Source organism: Mesoplodon bidens (genome assembly GCF_964165515.1).
Source record: "Mesoplodon bidens genome assembly, chromosome: 5".
In the NCBI taxonomy this organism is placed as follows: Eukaryota; Metazoa; Chordata; class Mammalia; order Artiodactyla; family Ziphiidae; genus Mesoplodon; species Mesoplodon bidens.
The window spans coordinates 136,566,536-136,591,667 of record NC_138161.1 but is presented as its reverse complement, the minus strand read 5'-3'; the positions used below and the strand labels follow the sequence as shown (position 1 = coordinate 136,591,667).

At 41.6% G+C, this 25,132-nt stretch overlaps 1 protein-coding gene across 1 annotated transcript in view; it reads right to left on the bottom strand.

Annotated features, from left to right (window-relative positions):
- Positions 1-25,132, bottom strand: part of SLC9A9 (solute carrier family 9 member A9) — a 558,573-nt gene that overhangs the window by 103,071 nt on the left and 430,370 nt on the right. The window contains exon 13 of the mRNA XM_081234688.1: positions 6,154-6,206. Coding sequence (XP_081090814.1) covers positions 6,154-6,206 — 53 coding nt within the window. The remainder of the gene's footprint in view (positions 1-6,153; positions 6,207-25,132) is intronic.

Sequence of the window (25,132 nt, the reverse complement as noted above, 5' to 3'; positions counted from 1 at the left end):
ATGTTTGTTATTTTAAGCCACTAAATTTTGGGATAATTTGTTCAGCAGCATTAGAAGGCTGATACAATTACATATTGGAATTATAAGTTCTAGATGTAAAAGGCACTGGAGTAGAAAATGCACCTTGGAACAAGAAGATCCTAGTTCATGCTGTTCCCCAGGGACAGTGCCCCAAACCACAAACACCATAGCAAAGATAAGGGTTCTACATTTAGACTTGTGATTTGAGTATACAGTATTATATTTTTGTCTGAAAACAAAACAAAACAATGTTTCCCCCTACAAAACTACTTGCAAAATGCATAATGGCTGATAAGAATAACTGGTATCATAAATACATGATAGAATTCAGATATTGGGTAAGAGGCAGCAAAGGACAAATGAGGTAAGCCCTATATTCTCTTTTCTTTCTGCCTGGAGGCCCTTTCCCAACTGTAGTACAAGGAGCTAGAGTCCAAGCAGACAACAATTCAAGCTGAGAGCAACAGTCTCACTGAGTTGAAGAACTACAAATTGGAGATTGGGTGTTATGGAAGCGGCTGGAATTTTTTTGTTGTTGTCATCTTGGGAAAGTTACTTTTATTCTTTGAACTTCAATTTCATCATTTATAAAACGGGGTTTATAATATGTATCTCGATTGGTCAAGGTAAAGATTAAATGTGATTTTACATACGGCACCTAATTGCTAAATTGAGGCTACCACCTTCCTCCACTTCCTCTTCCTCATTATTATTTCTGTTTTCTAGAGAATGTAATTATAGAATCTGTAAATATAGATTCTATATTCTATTCCATATATATATATATATGTATATATATATATATATATATATATGGAATTTAGTCTTAAGCAGTAAAAATGTAGTGGGGAGGGTGTATACTTTGGGGTGTATAAGCCGTAAGTAAAACCAAAATAAATTCAGTGTTGGCCAAGGGAAAACCCAAGATACTTGCTCTGAAATGGTCATTTTATTTTTCTCAAAGTACTATTAGTTACAATAACATAAAAAAACCCTTCATCTGGGTCAGGTCAATTTTAGAGCTTACTGTTCTATTTCTGAAATATTTGTTGGTATAGCATGGAATTTACATTCTGTGAGGCCAGCTCCAACAGCATGGGGACATAGTATGGAAAAATATTGATAAATGTTCGATCTGAGGAACATATATGTGGGAATCTTTATTCCATTTTCTATAGGTTTGTTAGCAATATCTAGAAAATATTCACAAGGCAAAATTAAATTTTATTTAATGACTAGATGACCCTACCATCTGCTAATCTCTTTCCCTCTTGAACCTACTTATATTTCCAGCATTTAAGTATCAATTGTGCAGAAGAACACATACTTTTATTCTTCTCCAAATGAGCTCTTTCAGTTTTAAGGGTGTTTTAAGTTATGGTTTTCTGGGATTTGGCAAACAAGTCTTTGTTCACCTGACTCATACCCTCCATATTTTTACAGACACTTTGTTGTATCCCTTCTTAGTGCTAGTCTTTCTGCTGGAGAAATCGTAATTCTTTTAATCTCCCTCTGCTCATTGAATCTGCCCTTCTCTGGACCTTTCTCAGCTCTGCTTTGACTTTCTTGAGCTGTGGTGACCAGAACTTATCCACCCAGGTTACACACAAGCATAAATGACAACCAAAACCAGAATTCAATGAAGGGACTTCTCGAAGCAAAAACAAAAGTGGAAGTTAGCATTAAGAGAGCACATAGAGAAGCCAGCATAGTGTTCAAAATAAAATTATGTTAGAAAAGATGAAAATTAGCCTCACTGTAACAGTTGGCAGAGTCGGAGCTGGAAGCAAAATGAATTTTTTAAAAAGTTGATTCCATTACTTTTAAGTTCCAAACCTGCAAGTTTTTGCTGCCATCACACATAGAATGAAGTCAAAATCACCACTGTGGCCAGTGATCTGGCCCCTCTTGGTCTCTCCTAATCCACCTGCACTGGCTCCCACCTTGCTCACTGGGCTCCAGCCACACTGGCCTTCTTGCTGTGTGTGGAGCGCACCATAACCCGCTGTGAGGCCAGGGCCTTCATCCTTGCAGTTCCCTCTGGCTGGACTGTTTCCCCCCAGAGCCCACATACACATCTCACTTCTGCACATCGTTCAGGACTCTGATCAAATGCCACTTCTTCAGAGAGGCCTGCCCTGGCCAGCCATAGCCTCTCCTCCATTGTTCTCCATCCTTGTACCTGCTCTGCTGTTCCCATTCTCTAAACATATAGTATGTAGCTGTTTACCTTTTTGTTCCCAGTGTCCCCCATTAGAGCGTAAGCTCTGTGAGGGTGAAGACTTTGAATTGGTAACTGCTGCATCCTCCTCACACTTAGATTCGTGTCTGACATGGGTGGGTTGTATGAATGAATAAATGAATGAACAAATAGACGCACGCACACCAATTAAGAGCGGAAGTTCTAGAACCAGATTGTCTGGGTTCGAATTTCACTACGTGTCCTTTGGTACGTTATTTAACTTCTCTGCATACAGTTTCCTTATTTAAAATATAAGCACAATAACAGCACCCACTCATAGGTTTATCTTGGAAGATAAATGAGTTAACACAGGTAAAGTGCTTAGAACAGTGTTAACAACAAGAGTCAGTACTCCACAAATATTAGGATGATCATGAAAAAGGGCAAAAAGGGAAAAAGAGAAGCAATCGTGGCAGCCCTTCTCGGGTAGCGGGAATTTTCTACTGAAAGATTAAGGTGGGCGTGGTGCTCCAGCAAGTCTCAGCTTCTTTGTAATGCTGGGCTGCCAAGGACACAGAATCAATTACAAGGACAACTTCTTGTTAGGGCGAGGGTGGGGTGGTGGAATTTTGTCTGAGGGTTTTTTTTTTTTTTTTTTTTTTTTACATTTAAGAGACATAAAATCACAACTGCGATATTTTCCATTTCTCAAAGCGGCACATTTGCATAGACTATATATTTAAAGTTTAATACTTGCTTGTGGAACATTCTTTTTAAAGCTTCTGGGTCTGGTATGAGTAAGAGTGTAACACCATTCACACTTTCAAGGTATTACGAGGCAAAAAGGAAAATTGTGACATTGCTGGTTAGTCACAGCCACAAGTTCATATTTCCCAAAGGTTATTTTATTCTCCAGAAACAGAGAAAAAGGAAATTCCTTCAAAAATATGTACATGTCGGGCTTCCCTGGTGGCGCAGTGGTTGAGACTCCGCCTGCCGATGCAGGGGACACGGGTTTGTGCCCCGGTCCGGGAAGATCCCATGGAGTGGCTGGGCCTGTGAGCCATGGCCACTGAGCCTGCGCGTCCGGAGCCTGTGCTCCGCAACGGGAGAGGCCACAACAGTGAGAGGCCCACGTACCGCAAAAAAGAAAAAAAAAAAAAAAGTACATATTACATATGCTTATTATTGATTTTGAGAGTATATGATCAGTAATTGCCACAATTATCTGAAAGTTTTAGCTTTGTGCAAGTAAGAGTAAAGTCTTTTTTTCAGAAGTTGACCAGTGCAAAGATTATCCTATTTGTTAATGCAAGACCAATTTAATAAGTGCAAGCTGAGTGGAAAAATGCAATCCTCCTAAGAATTAGGTTTCTGGTCTGTAGTCAGAGCAACAGATGGTGATAATAAGTGAAGAGTTGTCAGGCAAAATGAGGGCCGACAGGTTCTTGACACATAGTTTGGAAAGTACCAAAAAAACCCCTCTGTCCAGGTCAAGTGGCAGCTGCATGGACGCTGTGGTTTTTTACTTCTGGCCTGAGCCCACCATTTCCTGTACTTGACATTGAACATAAGAATTATTCCAAGGGTGGAAAAAACCTTTTTCTGAAACGTAGTTACCTCGGTAGTCAACCATCATGAATAAGAACACTTCCAGGACACTTTTTAAAAACAATAGCAGCAGAAGATCAGTAGGAACCATGTAAATTATACCAAGGTTAGTTAGATAACTCTTTATGTGTCCTCTACAGGAAGCCCCAAGTGAGAAATTGTGGCCTGTGAACCTCTGTACAGCTTGAGGACAGAGTATAATTTTCCCCTCTAATTATAGTAATTTAGTATATTACTGGTTATCATTTCCTTTTTCCCCCCCCTTTGGTTACCAGAAAGCTTACTTGTGGTTCAATTTTAGCAAGTACATAGGACCTTATGATCTGCTTACTCATGATTCTTTTTACTCCTCTGGTTTTGTTCCTGCTTTCATTAATTTTTTTAACTGAGTTTTAAAGTTCTTAAAAAATATTTTACTATTATTTTATCATATGTGGTGGTGTAAGCTGCTTCATCAAATCCTTCATGAGATAAGATGGTTTTAATGAAATTAATTAAGTTAGGTAGTTTTCATAAATATAATTCTAACAACCTGGAGAAGTAGACATTATTATCATTCACGTTTTACAGTTAGGAAAATTGCAATTCAAAGATGTAAAAAACTTGCCCAAGATCCAAATACCACGTAGTTTTCACTGTACTATGTTGTACTATCTCATTTCTCTAATAACAACAAAAAAAATACTTTCTACTGGTGTAAGTATCTTCAGGTAAGAGTAATTACTAAATTGACAATGGTATGAATGAGCTAAAATAAAATACATTTAAATTACAAAAGAAAAAAGTTAAGCTAGCAGGTAACCTTACCAATAATTATATGTAATTGTAAAATATTAGGCAGTTAGAGGAAGATGAAGAATTTTCTTTGATGAATTTTCTTATTCTATCACTTTTCTTTTACAGAAAAAGATATGAGAAGGACAAATTTAGATAAAAGCTCTACGTGAAAGTAGGAGAATGGATTAGTTGATCTATATGAGATAAAATGCTTGTGAAAATCTGTACCAGCCCTTCCTAAGGACTCATTACAGCCCACCAGTGTAAGGAGATGGACAGGCTTTGATCCCCCTTTGAAGGGCACCACTCTGGCCCTAATCCCAGTACGCTGACACCCTGCTGGGCTCAGTCCTGCAGTTAAGTGTCTTTCCTGGGCAATAAAGTCTGTGAAAACAGCACCAGCATGGGTTTGGAACACATGTGACAAAAAAATTCAAAGTACATATGAGCCAGGATCATTGCCAACTTCATTTTCCAGCCCTTTGTGTAGAGCATAGGATCCTTCCCCCTCTTTACATGAACCAGGAAAGCAGCAGCATCTTGCCTGGTGGCACTAACCAGCTGTGCCTCATTGATGGGACTGTAGGAAAAAAACCCACGAAATAAAAGAGAGATGGATCCTCTTCAGATCCAGATATGGTCAGGACACAGTTCATTAAGCAGCACAGCTTATTTAAGATGTTATTCTATCATGTCTGTCTACCTGCAATTTCAGCAAGAGGTGCAACATTTCTACACAATTGTTTGCTTTAAGTACTGAGTTAAAAATGACTAAAGCAAAATTGCCAATGACAGGTTTTACTCTGATGTTAGATTCAAGTCCAGAGTTTGCGGAGACTACACTTCCCTTACTCAAGGCGATAGCACGTTGTTCTGAATAATTTTCCCTAAGGATTTTCAGGCTGTGCTTTTGCAGATTTTCAATGTTTCTGTATTTCTGTATACCTGGACCTGATAAATGAGAAGTCATGCAGGAGAAGCAGGCCCATCTGGTGTGTGCCCAACATGCATCGAACATGCATCAAGTAAATTTCACTGAGATGACGGTGCTAGCAAGTTGCTGGGCAGGCATTTGTACCCCAGGCTGCCTGATTCCAAGAGCTGTGCTCTTGCTCGTACACTGCAGTTTCCAGGCTTCCTGCAGCCACAAAGAAGGCACGAGTGTATGCTAGTTCTAAGCACTCTAGAGGTTACACAAAGGTTATCTACACCCTGAATTCCTGCGTATTTTATAGTCATCTGATTTATTATTATTATTTTTTTTGCTGTACGCGGGCCTCTCACTGTTGTGGCCTCTCCTGTTGCGGAGCACAGGCTCCGGACGCGCAGGCTCAGCGGCCATGGCTCACGGGCCCAGCCACTCCGCGGCATGTGGGATCTTCCCGGACCGGGGCACGAACCCGTGTCCCCTGCATCGGCAGGCGGACTCTCAACCACTGCACCACCAGGGAAGCCCCATCTGATTTATTTTATCTGTGGGGCCAGCCCCCTTTAGAATGAGCCTACTGGCTACGGAACAGAAGATCTCATATCGCTGTACTCTACGCATCTGCTTCTTTGACTTGCCTGGTGTGAAGAGGGCTCCTTTTGATCTTCATCCAGGTCCACACCAACCCTGTTAAAGAGAACAGAGAACTGGTAAGGGCCTTGCTGCAGATGAGATGAGACAGTCTCTTGGGTCAGATCACCTGAACCAAAGACAATATGAATCAGAGGAAAGGTTTGGCAGAAAACCCTCCTACCTCTCCCTGAATCAAAAGAACTTCAAATAGATTTATGGCAAGAGGAGAACTTGTACAGCTGGGCCTCTGCACAGCTGGTGAGATCGGGCACAAACAGCTGTTCCCTGCTACTGTCTTTCCCAGCAAGAGCAGAAGCCTGAGAACCTGGGACAGGAGTGCTCAGGAAAAGACCTCCATGGCCCCCAAAACAGGGATCCTAGAAGGAAGGCCACCTGTTCTTCCTGAAGGACTCACTGACAAAACTGCTCTGGGAATGTGGTGGCCCAGGCTGGAGCGGGCTCCCCAGGACAGAGGAAAAACAGATCCTTTGTCCAGATGCTCATGGAGGCTGGCAGTAGGGAGGATCCAGGTTTGTGGGGCCTGAGACTTATACAATTTGGGGGGCTCTCTTTAAGCAAATTAATACAAAAATACAAATACAAAATTAGGGATGAAAGTGACTTTTTAAAGAGAAAGAGAAAATAAATGATAACACATTTCATAATTTTAAAATCTGGCAAATGCAACAGACATCTCAACATCTATAAAATACATAATATTCTAATTAATTTACTGCCTGACATACCTCTAAAATAACTTCTTCCTCCTAACTTTTGCCTGCATACTTTGTTACTCTCTTTATACGATATAATGATTTTGTATAAGAGAGAATAGGAGGGGGCTTCCGTGGTGGCGCAGTGGTTGAGAGTCCGTCTGCCGATGCAGGGGACACGGGTTCGTGCCCCGGTCCGGGAAGATCCCACATGCCGCAGAGTGGCTGGGCCTGTGAGTCATGGCCGCTGAGCCTGCGCGTCCGGAGCCTGTGCTCCGCAACGGAAGAGGCCATAACAGTGAGAGGCCTGCGTACCGCAAAAAAAAAAAAAAAGAGAGAGAGAGAGAATAGGAGGACAAGGTGGTGTCTCCTCTAGCAAGCATCATCACAATTATTAATAATTGCGAGGCATTAAAACATGGTTCCTTACACACACAGACACGCTTGCTGTGTGCAGTACTGCTAAAGGCTTATACCCCGAAAAGACAAGATTTCTGATAAATTTCACTTCATGCAATTCTCATCAACAATACCCAGTACGCTTATCAGTGTATATGCTGCATCACTGGATGCACGTATTCCTGAATTTCCGTTCTGACAGGGCATCAATGAGAACAGAATCCTCCACTTTGAACTGTACGCATCTCATGACTGGAAGAATTTCCCACAGACTAGCTTCTGGCTCAGTGCATTTGAAGCCTTGTTTTTCCTCCGCTACCCCCAGACTTGTGAAGCCAGGCGCCATAGGACATGTTCATCTTCCATCCAGCCTCGTGACACCCTTCCTGTAAGCTGTCGCTGCAGGAGGCTGGCCAGCAGTGACTTGCCCTTTGCACAGAAGTGACTGCAGACCACACAGCCTCGTCCCACTAAATACAAACTAAATGTGCTCCCAATTCAGCTTCCCCTTGGTCGGACCCCACAGCTGCCCAGGGCCACTCCAGAGCCATCTGACCAGGCGAGAAGTATGACGGAGGGGAAACTGTAGTACAAAGAAACAGTGACCAAACCCAACAGTGGTTAAAATATATTCCTTTTGGAAATCTTACGAAAACATAGGACCATGGGAACACAATGCTAGGGCTCTTCCCAGGGCCTTGGAAGGGCCGGAGCATGTGAGGGCCTGGAGCTTGAACTTCCTCTGCTCTGGAGAGTGGGCCTCTGCCTGTGGTGGGCGGCATGGGGGTGCAGCTCAGGGCCTCAGCCACCTGGCTGGGGCTCCACCAGAGCCTTTCCTGAGAATGTCACAATTTCTAGAGCTTTAGAGTCTTTCCTTCCACTCCGGCCCCTGTAAACACTTCTGCAGTGCCCTTGCTCTGGTCCCTAGATGGGGGGAGGGGAGGCAGGTTAGAAGCTACCAGGCCTGCAGATGTGTTAGTCTGTGAAAGGAAAGCCACGGTGGAGAGGTGGCTTGTTTAAAATACCTCTGATTTGGGGCTTCCCTGGTGGCACAGTGGTTGAGAGTCCACCTGCCGATGCAGCGGACACTGGTTCGTGCCCCGGTCCGGGAAGATCCCACATGCAACGGAGCGGCTGGGCCCGTGAGCCATGGCCGCTGAGCCTGCGTGTCCGGAGCCTGTGCTCCACAACAGGAGAGGCCACAACAGTGAGAGGCCCGCGTACCGCAAAAAAGAAAAAAAAAACCCTCTGATTCTTCAAAAACTAGTGGCCTCTGGGCATGAATAGCCCCTTTTCTCTAACCCAGAGGGTGAAATGGGTGGCTATTTATTGTGTGCTGAACCTTTTGGCCTTCAGGTAACTAGAAAGAGCCTCTGGTGGGGACTAACCTTTGATTTTCTTAGAGCAGAAACAGCTATTTGATCTATTTCGTTGAAGTTGGAGGGAGAGAAGGACAGGAAGAGGGAGGAGGGGGGAAAGGGGGTCAGGAAGGAGAAGGGAGGAGGGGGGAGGAAAGAGAAGAGAGAAGGGAGAGGGGGCAGTGTAGGAATGGGGGAGGCAGGACAGGCGGGGGGAGAGAAGACTGGGAGAGTTGAAGGGGGGAGGGTGGGAGGACAGAGAAGAAGAGAGGGGGAGGGAAAGGGTAGGGGAGAGAGAATGGAGGGGAGTTAAGGCCCAGCCTCTCAAGGTGTGTCTAGGCAGTGACCTTGGGGTATGGGTGGCCTGAGTCCAACCTCTATGAATAGTGGGGTCCCAGTTGGAGGCACCCTGGCCCCTTTTCTTGTGGGGCTGGGCCACCTTCAAGCCTCTGGTGGATGTGAGCTCTCTGGCGGATGCTGGGGGCCCCTAGGAGCCTTTAATACTGAGCCCTAACCCCTTTCCCAACAGCAGGAGCTACAGGCACCCATGCAGGCTGTGAATTGAACTGAGGGTCCTGAAGATCCTCCTGCTGCATTTGTTTAGGGCCTTTTTTTTTTTTTTTCTCTGTCTAGAAAACTGGAGAGAACAGAAATCAAATTTCACAAGAAACCCAACATTTAAAGTCTGAGGCAGCACTGAGACCTTCCTCCCCAGCAGCAGTCATAGCAGACATTTCTAGTTTCAATTATTCTAGAAGCCAGATGGAGCGGAGGAATGATAGCAGTGGATTAAGTGCTTCAGTTTTATGTGGGACTCGGTGAAAAGCATCTCAGGGGCCCGAGAGATCGGCTGTTTTCCTCGGAGCAAGAATACATCTCCCTCCTCCAGTTTCAGGGAAGCTCAGGGTCTGCTCCTGGGGCCAGGCCTGCAGCCCTCTTGCCTAGAGCAGACTAAACATCTCAAGAGGCTTGAGGAAAGAGAGACTTCGTGTGAGTTATTCCCTCCTGGGGCAGCGGTGGGGAACAAAGCAGATGTGGTCCCTGCCCTCACAGGGCATAATGGTTAGGTACGTTTAATTAGAAAACTCTGAAAAGTTTCTCATAATTTTTTTGGTTTTATTTTTTTAATTAATTTTTATTGGAGTATAGTTGCTTTACAATGTTGTGTTAGTTTCTACTGTACAGCAAAGTGAATCAGCCATACATATACATATATCCCCTCCCTTTTGGATTTCCTTCCCATTTAAGTCACCAAAGTGCATTAAGTAGAGTTCCCTGTGCTGTACAGTAGGTTCTCATTAGATCTCTACTTTATACATAGTATCAATAGTGTATATGTGTCAATCCCAATCTCCCAATTCCTCCCACCCCCCCTTCCTCCCTTAACCCCTTGGTATCCATACATTTGTTCTCTATGCTATTATAATTGAGGTGCTATGAAGGAAAGGCACCTAAGAATGATGCCTTCTTTCCCTTATGATTTTGCCTCTTTTTCATAGCAATCTTGCTAAAATATATTACCTGGCCCCCTGCTTCCTTAAACTGAGTGTGATGGGGCTACTCGGAACTTTACTGGAGGTTTCAGTATCGCCACTGGCCCCATAAAATCTAACACTCACTTGTTATAATGATTTCCAAGAGGTATGTGAACCTCTTTATGCCCATATTAAATGGTCCCTGGCTACTATTCTTTTTCTTTTTGAAATTCTTGTATCTGCCATTTAGATTGCCTTGATTTTCTACCTGCAACAGTATGTTAGAATATTGTCTCTATGCTTGCCCCCTACTTTTTTTTTTAACATCTTTATTGGAGTATAATTGCTTTACAATGGTGTGTTAGTTTCTGCTGTATAACAAAGTGAATCAGTTATACATGGACATATGTCCCCATATCTCTTCCCTCTTGCGTCTCCCTCCCTCTCACCCTCCCTATCCCACCCCTCTAGGTGGTCACAAAGCACTGAGCTGATCTCCCTGTGCTATGCGGCTGCTTCCCACTAGCTATCTATTTTACATTTGGTAGTGTATATATGTCAGTGCCACTCTCTCACTTCGTCCCAGCTTACCCTTCCCCCTCCCCGTGTCCTCAGGTCCATTCTTTATGTCTGTGTCTTTATTTCTGTCCTGCCCCTAGGTTCTTCAGAACCTTTTTTTTTTTTTTTAGATTCCATATACATGTGTTACCATATGGTATTTGTTTTTCTCTTTCTGACTTACTTCACTCTGTATGACAGACTCTAGGTCCATTCACCTCACTGCAAATAACTCAATTTCGTTTCTTTTTATGGCTGAGTAACATTCCACTGTATATATGTGCCACATCTTCTTTATCCATTCATCTGTTGATGGACACTTATGTTGCTTCCATGTCCTGGCTATTGTAAATAGAGCTGCAATGAATGTTGTGGTACATGACTCGTTTTTTTTTTTTTTTTTGCGGTACGCGGGCCTCTCACTGTTGTGGCCTCTCCCGTTGTGGAGCGCAGGCTCAGCGGCCATGGCTCAAGGGCCTCGCCGCTCCGCGGCATGTGGGATCTTCCCGGACTGGGGCACAAACCCGTGTCCCCTGCATTGGCAGGCGGACTCTCAACCACTGCGTCAGCAGGGAGGCCCCGTTTCTAGATTTGTTGATTATGGCCATTTTGACTGGTATGAGGTGATAACTCATTGTAGTTTTGATTTGCATTTCTCTAATGATTAGTGATGTTGAGCACCCTTTCATGTGTTTGTTGGCAGACTGTATATCTTCTTTGGAGAAATGTCTGTTTAGGTCTTCTGCCCATTTTTGGATTTTCACCCCCTACTTTTTAATTTAGTGTGGGACCGATAGCCTGAGAGTCAATTTTAGTACATGTTTTTCTTTTCAAGTTTATAATACACACACACATACGTAACAAAATAATACAATTGAAACATTACAGAAGGGCTTACAAGAAAACACAGTAGTCTCCTGCCACAACCTGCACACCCACATGCCGACTCCCCTCCTCTGAGGGCAATTTTCTGCCTTTTCTCCATTGTGATGTATAAACTGGCCTCAGCATGCGTGGCACATTCACACAGCATCCCCAGGGTTAAGCAAACACGCCAGCTGCGCCTGTATCTCTTATTCTCCTCTTCAAGAAAGCAAGTCAGAGTGTGAAAGTAACCCCCTAAAGGGTTAACCTTGAATCCACTCACTTTTATGCATAAGAGATCATTTACACACTGTGGGTTCTTGAGAGATTATTAGAAAGAAGACACAATGAACCCTGGCATGTGGCACCACAGGTGTATGCATACAGCAGCTCCCAAGGTGAGATCACAGGTGTATGGGATGAAGTGCACCCTCCTTAGGTGTTATCGAAGGCTCTTCAGCACCTTTCCCACAGCCTCGTACCACCCCTTCTGCTCATCTGATCTAGACGCAGTGTTCCAGGGCTGGTAAATGGACCTGTCCTTGTTTCTGAGCCTCAGTACCCAATTGGGCCCCTGAGCTCTGGTCCTGCCTGGATCAGTGCCTCTTCCATTGACTGAATCCCCTCTCTCCAAACTCTAGGTGGTGGTTGGGCCATGCTGGCCATCACTGGCCATCTGTGATGCCCCGCCTCCTTTCCTGAACTTCCCTCTCCTGCCCTTCCTCTTCTGATCACCACCGTGGACCATCCATTTTGTTGCCCTAACTTGGTTCAGATGCCCCATCACTTAAAGTGTTCACTGACTTGGATGGCAAGTAGCCATATACCTTCGACTTCGTTCTCTGCTATCCAACAGAACCCCTTCCAGTGTGTCTGTGATTGTCCTGCTGTGTCCCTGGCCCACCCTGCGTTCATCTCTTTGGTGCCAGCCAGCCGAGTGGGGCTAGCCAGTGCTCTTCAGGATATGCCAGCCCTGGCTGGAATCCCAGGACTCAGGATCACCCTGTGGTTGTTGAGGGGTGAGTGAAACCCCGCTGTGAAGAGCCTGTCACTACTGTGTGACCTGCATCACTCACTGCCTTGGTTTCCTTGTTAGTACAGTGGGGATAATGACAGAACCTGCTTCCTATAGTTGTGGTGAGGAGTAAATGAGAAAATACTTGTAAAGTGTTAGCTTAGGGCCTGGTACCCACTGAGCTCTCAAGACACGTTAGCAGCTATTGTCCATGTTATTATTTTAATTATTATCTGTACTTTTTTTTAAATCAATGGGCCCAGAACTCAGTACTGCCATGCTCACTGCTCAACCCTTCTAGTCCCTGGTTCTGCACTGGGCAACCCTTGGGTATAAACTAACAGTTACAGCTGAGCCATAGGGAGTGGCCAGTGCACAGCAGGAATTTCCAGTTTCACAGAAAAACATCATTTCTATTTACAGAGGGCCAAGCTTCCCAGATTGGAATTCATTTACAATTTACTGGTAGACTAGGCAGGTAAGAGGGCAACAAAGAAGGAAAGGAAGGTGTCTAGAGAGCAAGGGGAAGGAAGGAAAGTGTAGAACTGAGCAGAAAGAGAGCAAAGAGAAGGCAGGGGCAAAGGAAACAGTATCTTACTATAAAGAATAGGTACAGGTGGTGGATAAATAACCACAAAGGTGCGTGCAACTTTAGAAAGGGAAGCCAAGGGTGGGTGGAGGAACAACCGCACAGCCCAGGAAAATCTCTAAAAATATAGAGAATTGAAGAGCCAGTAGAGGATTAAAAAGCAATTAAAGAGTCTGGTTAAAATTTTATACCATGTTTTGCATTTTTGATGTACCTTTTAATTTTAAACATGTCGAGGGCCTCCTCTGTGGTATTCAGATGAAAATGAAAATGAGCTTTGCACATATTCCCAGCTGTGCCCTCCAATGTCTCACTCTGGGTTCCTCATTTATGGCGAGCAGCCAGCGCCATTTTCAGAACCAAACAAAACTCTGTGCACCATCATGCACCTCCCCTCCCATGGCACCTCCATTCTTTGGTGAGTTTTATTAGACATATTAAAGTCTCAGGATGCTCCCATAACCAACCACGGCAAAAAGAATGCTCCAAAGTTGGGTTTTTTCATAGAGTGGAAGCAAGGTAAGTAACGAACAAAAGGCTCACTTTTCCCATTAAAGCCAACAAAGTCCATTCTGATCCTTATCACTTAGCACCTCCGGAAAGGCAGTGAAATACTACCAGGGCTTAGTCTCATTGTGTGAATTCCAATAGTCTTACGTTCCGTTTGGTTCTTTTTGACCCACTCCCCTCCTCCTGCTGACAGGGGCCAGGTGGTGAGGGAGGAGAAACCATTTCCTCTAAGAACCGTATTTGATGGCTAAATGTAAAAAATGACATTTTCAGTAAGGGAAGAGCGACTGGATATTGAATGTAATAAATACAGCAGGACAATGGAGGAGTCTGAAAGACACCCGCTGAGGTTTGCGGACTATTGTGTAGCCATGAGAACATCCCACAGGGGCCCAAATTCGGTACTTCATCCGATTTTCACCCTATATTATTTGAATAAAGATTAGTGGGGCTTATGTATGACCCAAATCAATCTAATATAATCACTCAAATATTTTAAATTTATTTTGGGGAATTAAGAAAATGGACTAACGTAATTGGAAAGACTCACCTCAGTTCATTTTGTAGTTTCGGCGTGGCACCGTAGATGAGTTAGGAGCCTGCAGCCAGGCTGTATGGGTTCAAATCTCACTTCTATGGTTTACTGCACTTGTCACTTTGGGACAAACTACTTAATCTGTCTAAACCTCAGCTTTCTCAATTGTAAATGGGGATATGTATATATGAATGTAGGGGTTATTATAAGGATAAAATGAGTTAATACACATAAAGTGTGTAAAATATTGGCTGCCACTTAGGAAACACTCATGAAACATTAACTGATATTCTTGGTGTTATTAGCAAGACACTGATGTACCCTAAATTGAGTGGTAAATAGGTTAAAGCCAAGAGTAGATTGTCTATAAATGATAGATGCTAAGCTATAAAGATCAATGACAGGATTCCTGCCATCAATGACTCCAGATCTAACGGCAAAGACAGACATTGGAAGCAAAGAACTAGAGTACAGTGAGGTAGGCATTGTACACATAATTATTGGAACACACAAACAAAGAGCCCAACCAAGATGGGTTGTGGAGGGAATTGGGCACATTTCAAAGAGGAGCTGGGTTAAAAAAAAAAAATTCATCCCCAAACCATATTCCACAGCCAGGTTAATGAACTTTCATTCTTTGTACACTGCAATATAAATTGAAGAGGAGTGTAATTCAACTAACTAATTGAATATTAGTTGGAGTTTAGAATAATATTAAAATTTAAATAGCTTCATCAAGTTAAAACAACAACAAAAAAAACCCCCAAAAACGAAGAGGAGCTGGGTATTAAAAGGGGAGTATAGTGTATGTGCTTGACATTAAGATTTGATTGCCGAGGCATCCATTTCTAAAGACATCCATCTTCTATAAACACATTGCCTGCTATATGATACAGTTCCTAGCATAACAATTCCAGACTAGGAATTAAGCTGCCCCACCCATAAAGTTCCCTCTTTCAGAAAGCCCTGGGTAACCCAGATGACTGACTGCTTGAGGGACCCAGGCTCTCCTTTCCCATACTCCTATGCTTTAAATTAGCCAATAAAGAGTGAGCACCCGAAAACCTAGACACCCCACCCTCAGACCTAATAAAGGCAGAGCCCCAGGTCCATTCTCTCTCTCCCCCCCGCCGCCCCCATGACCTTGTTGTGTGGCCTCAGGGGTGCTGAGTACACCCTTTGAGCAATGAAACTTGTTCCTGAAAGTTCCCTGATGGTTTTTGGAAGTGTGTCATGCAATCATAACAAAAACCACAAGGGCTGGTCCAGCCAAAACATTGGCCCCAGTGGAAGAAATGTCTGTGGTGTCTCTCAACGAGGAATATGGGCAAGTGAGTGCCTCAGGCATTCCTAACTCAGAGCATCACTATCAATAGACTGGGACCCACGCCACATGAGGATTTAATGAAAGAGAGGTTGGGAGAGCGTACTCCAGGCTGAAGGCACAGCATGGGCAAAAGGGCTAGAAATTTAAAAGAACAAAGTAGACTTAGGACATGGTAAATAATTGTGTCAGTAGATTGGGAGGGCTATGCATGTTGAGGTGGGCAGAATTGCTCTGGGTGAGATCAGAAAGTAATTTGAGGCCAAATTATAAAGGATCTTGAATGCTATGCTTATGAGAGTGTTTTTTGTTTTGTTCTGTTTTCCTGTAGGCAGTAGGAGTTGAAATAATTAGATTTAGGTTCTAGAAAAACAACTGGTGGCAAAATTGTGACATTAAGAAACTGGAGGCATGGAAGTCATTTAGTAGATGACTGCAGGAGTCCAGCCAAGAGTCTAAGCTCAGACACTGGTGGTGGAGAAGAGATGGATTTGAGAGACGTGTACATGGAGGGGCAGGGGGTGGTGGTGGTGGTACATGATGGACTGACTGTGGAGGGAAGGAGAGGAAACTACCGATGATTCTGAGTTTTTAACTCAGCACACCCGAATGGTTCACCCTTGCCATTAACCATATACGGGAGATGTATGTGTGGATTTTCTTTCTTTCTTTTTTTATAAAATTTTTATTGGAGTATAGTTGACTTACAACGTTATGTTAGTTTCAGGTGTACAGCAAAGTGAATCATATATAAAATATATATATATCTCCATTCTTTTTCAGATTCTTTTCCCATATAGGTTATTACAGAACATTGAGTAGTGTTCCCTGTGGTACACAGTAGGTCCTTATTAGCTATCTATTTTATATATAGTAGTGTGTATATGTTAATCCCAATCTCCTAATTTATCACTTCCTCCCATATTTCCCCAAGGTCAGCCCCTACATTTGTATCAGCTCAAGAAAAGTAGCCCCTGCTCCTTAAGAGTTTTAGCTGTTTGCTTGTCTGAAGTGGAGGTTGAGACTAAATGGTAAAATTCAAGGAATAAGGGAGGGAAAATGGGTGTTTCAAGGCCAAGATCAGTGGACTGGGAATGTTCACGGAAGCTGGAGAAGGGTGTATCACAATCAGTATTTGAAGACAGTTTGGACATCTTATTTAAGAAAGGCTACAGAGAGGCTAAGGAAAGAGGCTCAGGAGAGGAATTTATCATAGTCTTGAAGAGAGGTGAACATTTTCTGGATGAAGGCTGTGGCAATAGAGGTAGAAAAATTTCAGTTTGGATTAACATTCATTACATGAGACAGACAGTACCACAGGAATTACCCAAATGTAGACAATGTGGGCTCAGAATCAAGAAAAGCACCCCACCTCCCCATTTCTTGTTTGTTTTTAAGCCAAGAAAGATGGATCATGTCAGAGGTGTGACAGTGAGTCCCTTGGTCAGTAACTGGGTGGATGGTTTACACTTCTATCAGAACACTGGATTTAGAGCGCACAGAGGCATTGGATTTGAGGAGTGATAAGATAATATATCTGCCAATGAAGTGAAGGGAGAAAGGGAGGTTCCATAATTTGGGGACATGAAGCATTTGATGACTGTGAACTCCATAGACAAGTAAGATACTCGTGAGTCTGGGGATGCTGCTGAGAGCAGAGCTGTCTCTCTGGGTTTCCACCAGTGCATGGACACACTGTCATCTGTTGGTCTCCTTGTATGCTCTGCTAGATTATACTTTCCCACCCCTGGGACTTGGCTGATCACTAAATTGAAAATGGCTAGATCAAGTGTTCACGTGACATTCCTGTCCTGGTGTCCTGTGGCTGCCCACATGATTTTTGTTTTTTTAGGAGATTATGGATGTGGAACAGATTCCTTGGGTCACCCTCAGGCTGATCAGACTAGAGAAGGGTCTGATCTCTCTTTAACTCTTTGCTGATACAGTTTACTAAAAATACTAGGTAACAGCTAACAAGGCATATAGCCTAATCATTAGGAGTTAGAAACCCTGACAAGCTGGTCCCATCATTTACCTGTGTGGCTATAGGCAAGAAGCTGTGCCTCGCTTTCCCTTTCCATAAAGTGGAATATGAATAGTAACTATCCATGGGGTTGTTGTGAGTTGGTGGATGTAAGGGGCTCAGTGCAGGACTTCACCAAGAAGTCCTCAGGAGTGGTAGCTGCTGTTATTGTTGTTTCTTGTTGATGTTATCCTTGCTGCTTAGGCCTTCTGGATAAAGATTTAACTGTGTCTCCAGCATGGCAGTTATGTTTCACCCTTCATCACCTTAAAGTCCCTTTTCCATGTAACTCCCGATTCCAGTGGAGGCTTATTTACAGTGTAAACACTGAGAAGAGGAGGTGCTTTATGGATGCATAGATGAGCCATTGGGCTCATGTTTATAATCTCTGACAATTTAGAAATACATTTGGGAACATATAAGTATGCTGAAAACGTTATGTTCTTTGAAAAATAAACACCAATAAACAAGTACATGTCACAGACACAAACCAGATCTATACCCTGTTCTTTAAGTTTGGCAAAACGTCCCTTGAGTTTGGAATGTTTAGTTTTGCCAGGCTGTAAGCTAATTTCAGGCTACAGATAAGAGTCAATTAGAAAGGGGATTGAGACTGAATACACGGACTAATTTCTTTTGACCTAAGCTGCAAGCACACTGACACACTTTGGTGGGAAGACAGATGTAATAACTTATCAAGGCATCTGGTCTTTCTTCCCTAAGGCTTCACTCTGGGTGCCTTGTCTGGGCAATTAGGGATTTATCAGAGCCAAGTTCTCATCCCCTTTCAAGAAAAGCCATCCTTTCAAGTGGATTAGCTTGTTTAAATTCTAGTGTGTTACCAGGTGATGCGTCTTTTCAATGTCAAACTGAAGACGTTTTATGAGAAAAAAGAGAGACATTTTATTACTGGATATAAAGAGGTTGTAGGAGCCTGCTTTAAATGTTGGTGTGAAACCAAAAGTGGTTGAAAATAAATCCCAGACTGTCAGCTGTCTGAGTGAGAAGTGGAAAATTTAAAACTTGGAAACTGTTGTGGTTCCTTCACAGTCAAATAGCCTCCCTTGGCAATACCAGAATTGCATCTCCTTCCCTCACTCCAAACCACCCCAGGCTATAAGGAACTCAAGGTGGAACTGTGGCCTAATCCCAGCTCTCCAGGAAAGACTGAACTTGGTATGTAGCATTGGTCTAGAGGCCATCTCAGAGCAAGATTTCACACTGCTGTTCTCTGATGTGCTCAGACTTCAGTGGGAAGGAGCCTGGATGGGGATGTGTCCTCTTGATGCAAAGAGCATATTATCCCCATGAGAAATCACCCACAAAAATCAAGAATGGACTTTGACGATAAGGGGGAAATACATTAAACATACATTTAGGGAACCATTAAATTTCTTTAAGCAATAACCCAGGAGAAAAGTTGACCCAGCCAGAGTAAATGATCGCCAGGAGACATTTATGTGGAATGATGTCCTGGAAATTATCCTAAGAGGAGAACAACAAAGCTTTGCAAAATTGATGGATGTTTATCTATAGTACAGCTATTGCAGGAGGTATAATTCCAGTGGCTGGTTCTGAATTCTCCATCCCAAGTTGGCTTTACCTGTGGGTAGGGCAGGTAATCTACAAGGTGTTTTGAGAAGGCTACCTCCCCAAATTGTGACCTTCTCTAACTTCTAATGCCTGAACTTCCTTAACATGAGATAAAGTGCTTCATTCCCAGTTGAAGATTAGACCTAAAGGCAAGGACTTGGTAGAGGCAATATTTGGACTTGTATTCACACAATGTACAAGTGACTGGATTAGGCTTATCCCTGAGAGCAGGAAGAGGTGAGAACAAAAGCTCAAAGGGCACCAAGGTATTGAGAGAGGGCATCATGGAACGTGGAAGTAAGGGTGGCAGAGTGTGAAGAGGCACCTGGAAATGTAAACTTAATAGTAGCAACTAATATATATTGAGTGCTTAAGGAGTGTTAGAATAAGCATTCAGTAATATTCCTGTTTTATCTAAAGCATATGGAGGTGAGGAAGAGGATCTTAAGTTATCATTGTAATACCATGTATTTTAATAATTAAAAATTAAAAAAAGATTTATAACCCATTTCTTTAAGTTAGCCATTAAAAAGCACTTGCAACTGGGTTCTATAATAATTTTGCACCAGTAAATCTGTTGCTTCTGGCTATCCATCACCAACATCCTGCAGATAGTACAGAATTATTAACCATGTGGACGTAAAACATGAAAAAATAGCCAAAGAAAATTGTTTCACCAACAGTAATAAATCACTAAAATTGAAATTAAAACAGCTTTGGGGTAAATAATGGTTGCCCAAATCATTACTTAAGCCCCAAATTGGAAGTAGATTGTGATCCATAATCTCTGCAAACAACTGAAATCTTATTCTCCTTTGGGGTGGTTAACACTTTTTAAGGCCATGTGATGCTATTAATAATTAATACTCAGCCTTCTGATATACTCATATTTAATTTTTTAATGAAAAAACTTCTTCCTTATCCTCAGAAGAGAGTTAAGTCAGAAATACCAGTCTCAATATTGCATTATAAATGAGTAAATGTCAATTTTAAAAGGGAAATTCACAGGAAGAAGTAATGGCTAAGCTAGGAAGCTGTTACTGCATGACTCATCAAAAAGGAGAAAATAATGTTAGCTTCTTGCAAAGAGGGATTAAAGTAAATCGCTAGAAAAATAATGTTTTCTCTGGACAAACCAGCTTCTATTAACCATGAGACTGAGGTGCATGCCTGCATGCAGGACTGTGTTAAAATGAAATGAAAATTTTAAACTTTAAAGTAAAAGAATTCATGGTTAATGCTAGAGTTACACTGAAAACTGCACTTTGATTTCAGAATCAGGGGTGTGAATTGAGAATTAATGAAATGCCATTGGGAAGAAGTTCTCTTAGAGCAGATGAGAAAGAGGAAGATGAGAAGAGTGAGTGAAAATCTGCTGTAAAATGGTTTCAGATTGTCATGAAGACTACAGAAAGTGCCCAGCATGGACACAGAATTAGTGTCAACTTGGCAGAAAATGAAATAATGAGAGTTAAGTGAATGCTCACGGTGAATGCGACATTCAGGCTTTTTTAGCCTATCATTGCAGAAGATCGTGATGATAGCTTAAACTATTGTATACGAACTAGTATTTTTCCTGACACCACACTATCCAAACCCTAAAAGGAATTATCAGCTAGGACAGGAGGACTCTCTCGTTCATTCCCTCCTTCACTCACTTATTCATCCATTCCTTCATGAAATCCTGGCTGAAGATATACCGTGACCATTATTACATCCTAGGTATGTGTTAAATCCAGATACATGCTCAAAGTGTTTACACTGAATTTCATCAAATCAAAGGTTCCATCACTTATAAGGCACACTATTACTCTGTATACCTCTAAGAAGAAAAATGTTGCTAATTGCACTTCTCACATCATTGATTATAAGACAAGATTGACTTCAGCAATGTTAAGATGTGAAAAAATGTGCAGTTGGAATCAATGACACACCCACACAAAATAATCAAAATCCAGGGCTCAATGCCAGGCCGTTAATCACACTAGCCTCTGGACATTTCATATATGAGTAGTGTATTATCTGCCTGGACCTGGCGGGGGTGGGGAAACATCTAAAGAGATATTTTTTAAATCTCTAAAGAGATATTTTTAAATCTTTTAACAAATGCTCCTCTTATACTTACAGATTAAAAGGTAGTACATTCCCTCTCTTAACTGTATTGCAAACAACTCTAAGTCCCTGGGTGAATCAGGCCTGGGACTAGGCGACCCCTCTTTCCAGGTCAGGAAAGTGCTGAACCACAGCCTGACCCTGAGACTGAGCACGCTCACTTCTTAAATTTTGCATCCTAGGTACCTTGTTTGCTTCACTCTTGTCTTGATCTTGGATAAACTAACCTCACCATTGTTTTTGCTGCCCTACCCCTGGATTTGGGAAACGTGTGACTTTTTCCATTTGCCCTTCTACCTGCTCCACACTGTCCTGGGCTCCGGGATGCTCACCATTGTGAAAAACATAACTGTGTTCTCTCGCCCTCTGACTTTAGATTGGTTTTGGCCAAAGGGAAGCACTGGCAGGATACTGGAAGGAGGGAGGAGAGTGAAGCCAGGGTATTTATTCCTTAAGCTCCCTCCTTGCTAGGTCACCGTGGCTGTCTGTGTCCCTCTCCCAAAGCCTCAGCTCCTCATTGGCAGCCAGGTCTACATAGCTTCTCTCTCTGGGTCCTGGTCAATACTCCCTCTCCCTATCCATTTGGGTGGTAACTTCTCTCCCCTGATTCGAGTCCTGGGATACTGCACTGTCCCTGGTTGGTTTTCTTAGGCCAGCCCATATCTTTGTAAATATTCCCTTTATTAACTTTCTTTAAATGAGTCAGTTTGAACGTGCTACTTGCGTTCTGCCTAAAGTCGGGCTAGTATAAAATATTCCACATCTGTAAGCATGCAGCTGCAGTAAGTTCTTACTTTGAACTGGGAATTCTGTAGGCACTTGAAATTTCTTAAGGAACTCATGAATATAATAAACAAATCTTAAACAGTTTTGTTTCCAGCCTTAAAAGTTAAAATTGCATTTTTAACTGTTTCTCTAGGGCACCTGCATATTCATGCCCAGCTTGACATAAACTGCTCTCAGACCTAGGCTGGCTTAGATTTTTCACTAGGGAAATCTGCTGACTGCAGATATTAGGAGTGCAGGTCATGCCACAGACAGGACCTAAACAGGAGGAACTGGGAGTTTCGGATTGACATATACACACTGCTGTATTTAAAATAGATAACCAACAAGGACCTATTGTTTAGCACAGGGAACTCTGCTCGATTTTCTGTAATAACCTAAATGGGAAAAGAATTTGGAAAAGAATAGATACATGCATATGTATAACTTAATCACTTTGTTGTACACCTGAAACTAACACAATGTTGTAAATCAACTATACTCCAATAGAAAATAAAAAATTTTTAAAAAGTGTTTCGGAACCGAATCCACTTATTACAACCAAAGGCAAAGTGTGCTTTATTAAATCTGCATCTTAAACTACTGAATTCTGTAGAAATGTTAAGAGCTTGCAGAAGTCTTTCTAGAAGCTGAAATTGTAACCCAGTGAAGCAGTGAGGTGGACCTCACCAACTCAGCAGTCAGGATCCTGCTGACCTCCTAATGGTGAGCTTGGTGAAACAGTTCACACCAGGCTCAGAAGAGACCTCAGATGGTCTCCTTCTACCACATCGTTTAAAAGATGAGAATGCCAAGACCCACAGAGATTACCTGGCAGAGGCAATTAGGTTGTAAGTAATAGAAACAAGACTTAAATCAGTTTTTAAATTTAGGTTGTTTCAACTTTGTATGTTGCCTACCTTAAATAAGCAAATGAACAATGATGGGGGAGATTATAGAATCTTTTTTATCCTTTGGTGAGAATGGACTTTTAGGAGAGGGAAAGATTAAAATGAAAAGGTTAGTGGAAGATACTTTTGTCTGAGACATCAGGATATAACAATGCAGAGTGAACTTGAAATTTGAGAACAATATAGCCTTAATGTGGCGTGAGGTGGTATTTCTCAAACTCTAGTAATTTGCTTAGTCCCTTTGTGAGTTTTTACATTACTGAAAGCCACTTGTACCATTATTTCTTTAATATTTTTCTTTAAATTAACTTTTCTTTCTTCCATTCTGTCAGTTTTGCTTCATGTATTTTGGGGCCTTATTGTTCAGAACGTGTGTTTATAATTGTTATATCTTCCTAACGAATTGACCCTTTTTATCATTATAAAGGAGTCCTCTAGCAACGTGTGTGTGTGTGTGTGTGTGTGTGTGTGTGTGACAGTCCATTTTGTCCGCTATTAGTATACTTCTCCAGTTCTCTTACAGTTACTCTTTCCATGGTGTATCTTTTTCCATCTTTTGTCTTTTAGCCTATTTGTATCTTTGAATCTAGTAGGATCTTGTCTTTTTAAAATCTAGTTCAATAATCTCTGCCTTTTGATTTGATTGTTTAGTTCATTCACATTTAATTATTGATATAGTCAGATTTACCTCTGCCATTTTGGTATTTTTTTCTATATCTTTCATGTGTTTTTTATTCTTCTGTTCTTAATTTATTGCTTTCTTTTGTATTAAATGGATATTTTCTGTGTACCATTTTAATTCCTCTAATAACTTTTAAAATATTTTTGAGTAATTTTCTTAGTGGTTGCTCTGGGGATTACAATATACATTTTAACTTAACAGACTCTATGTCAGATTTATACTAAATTAATTCCAGTGAGATATAGAAAATTTGTTCTACTCTATTCCCTCTCCCCTCTTTTGTATTATTAATACAATATATATCACATCTATATGTGTTACAAGTACAAAAATATAGCGTTATAATTGGTGCTTTATATAATCTTATGTCTTTTTAAGAAACTAAGAAAGCAGAAAAATATATTTATAAAGTTGTTTATTAATCTTCTGATTTACCATTTCTGGTACACTTCATTTCTTCCCATGGACTCGAGTTATCATCTCATGTTACTTCCTTGCTCACTATAGGTAGCTTCCTTTCTTCCTTTCCCCTTTGTATGATTATTATGCTATAGACCCCATAATTCAATTTTATATTGTTTAATCTTATTGTATTTTAATTAAGAGAAGAAAGGAAAATAAATATGTAATTATGTTGTCTTTTATGCTTAATACATGATTTCCTCTGTCAGCACTTTTTGTTTTTCATATGGATTAAATTACAGTCTAGCCTTAACTTCTTTTCAGCTTAGAGAATTCCTTTAGTAATTTTTGTAAGGCAGGTCTGCTGGCTACAAATTATCTTAGTCTTTGTTTATCTTGGAATGTTTTTATGTTTTCCCCACTTTTGAAAGATATAGTGTTCTTGGCTAACAGTTTTTTTCTTGAAGCACTTTAAATATGCTATCCAGTGCCATTTGCACTCTACCATTTCTGATAAGAAGCTGTAATGTCATTGAGATTCTCTCCTATGTGATGACATTCTTCTCTGCTGCTTTCAAGATTTTCTCTGTCTTTTACTTTCAACATTTTGACTATGATATGTCTAGATATGGCTCTTTTGTGTTTTTCCAATTTGGAGTTCATTGAACATGAATGTGTAGATCAAGGTGTAGATCAAACTACCTGGGAAGTTTTCAGCCATTATTTCTTTGAATATTTTTTCTGCCCCCTTCTTTCCTCTCCTTCTGGCACTCTCACTACATGCATGTTTTTGTGCTTAATGGTGTCTCAGAGGATCTATTCATTTTTCCTCATTCTTTTTTCTTTAGGTTTTAAGATTGTATAATTTCTAATGATCTATCTTCAAGTTTGCTGATTCTTTTTCCAGTTCAAATCTTTAGTTGAACCCCTGTAGTGAATTTTCCATTTCAGCAGGTGTACTTTTCAACTTCAGAATTTCCATTTTTCAATTTGATTTTTATCTCCTTATTGATATTTCCTATTTGATGAGTCATGGTCATCATACTTCCCTTTAATTTTTTAAAAATGGTTTCATGGTTTTAGTTGTTTGAACATATTTATAATAGCTGCTTTGAAATCTTTGTCTCCTTCATCTGGGCTCCCTCAAGTGCA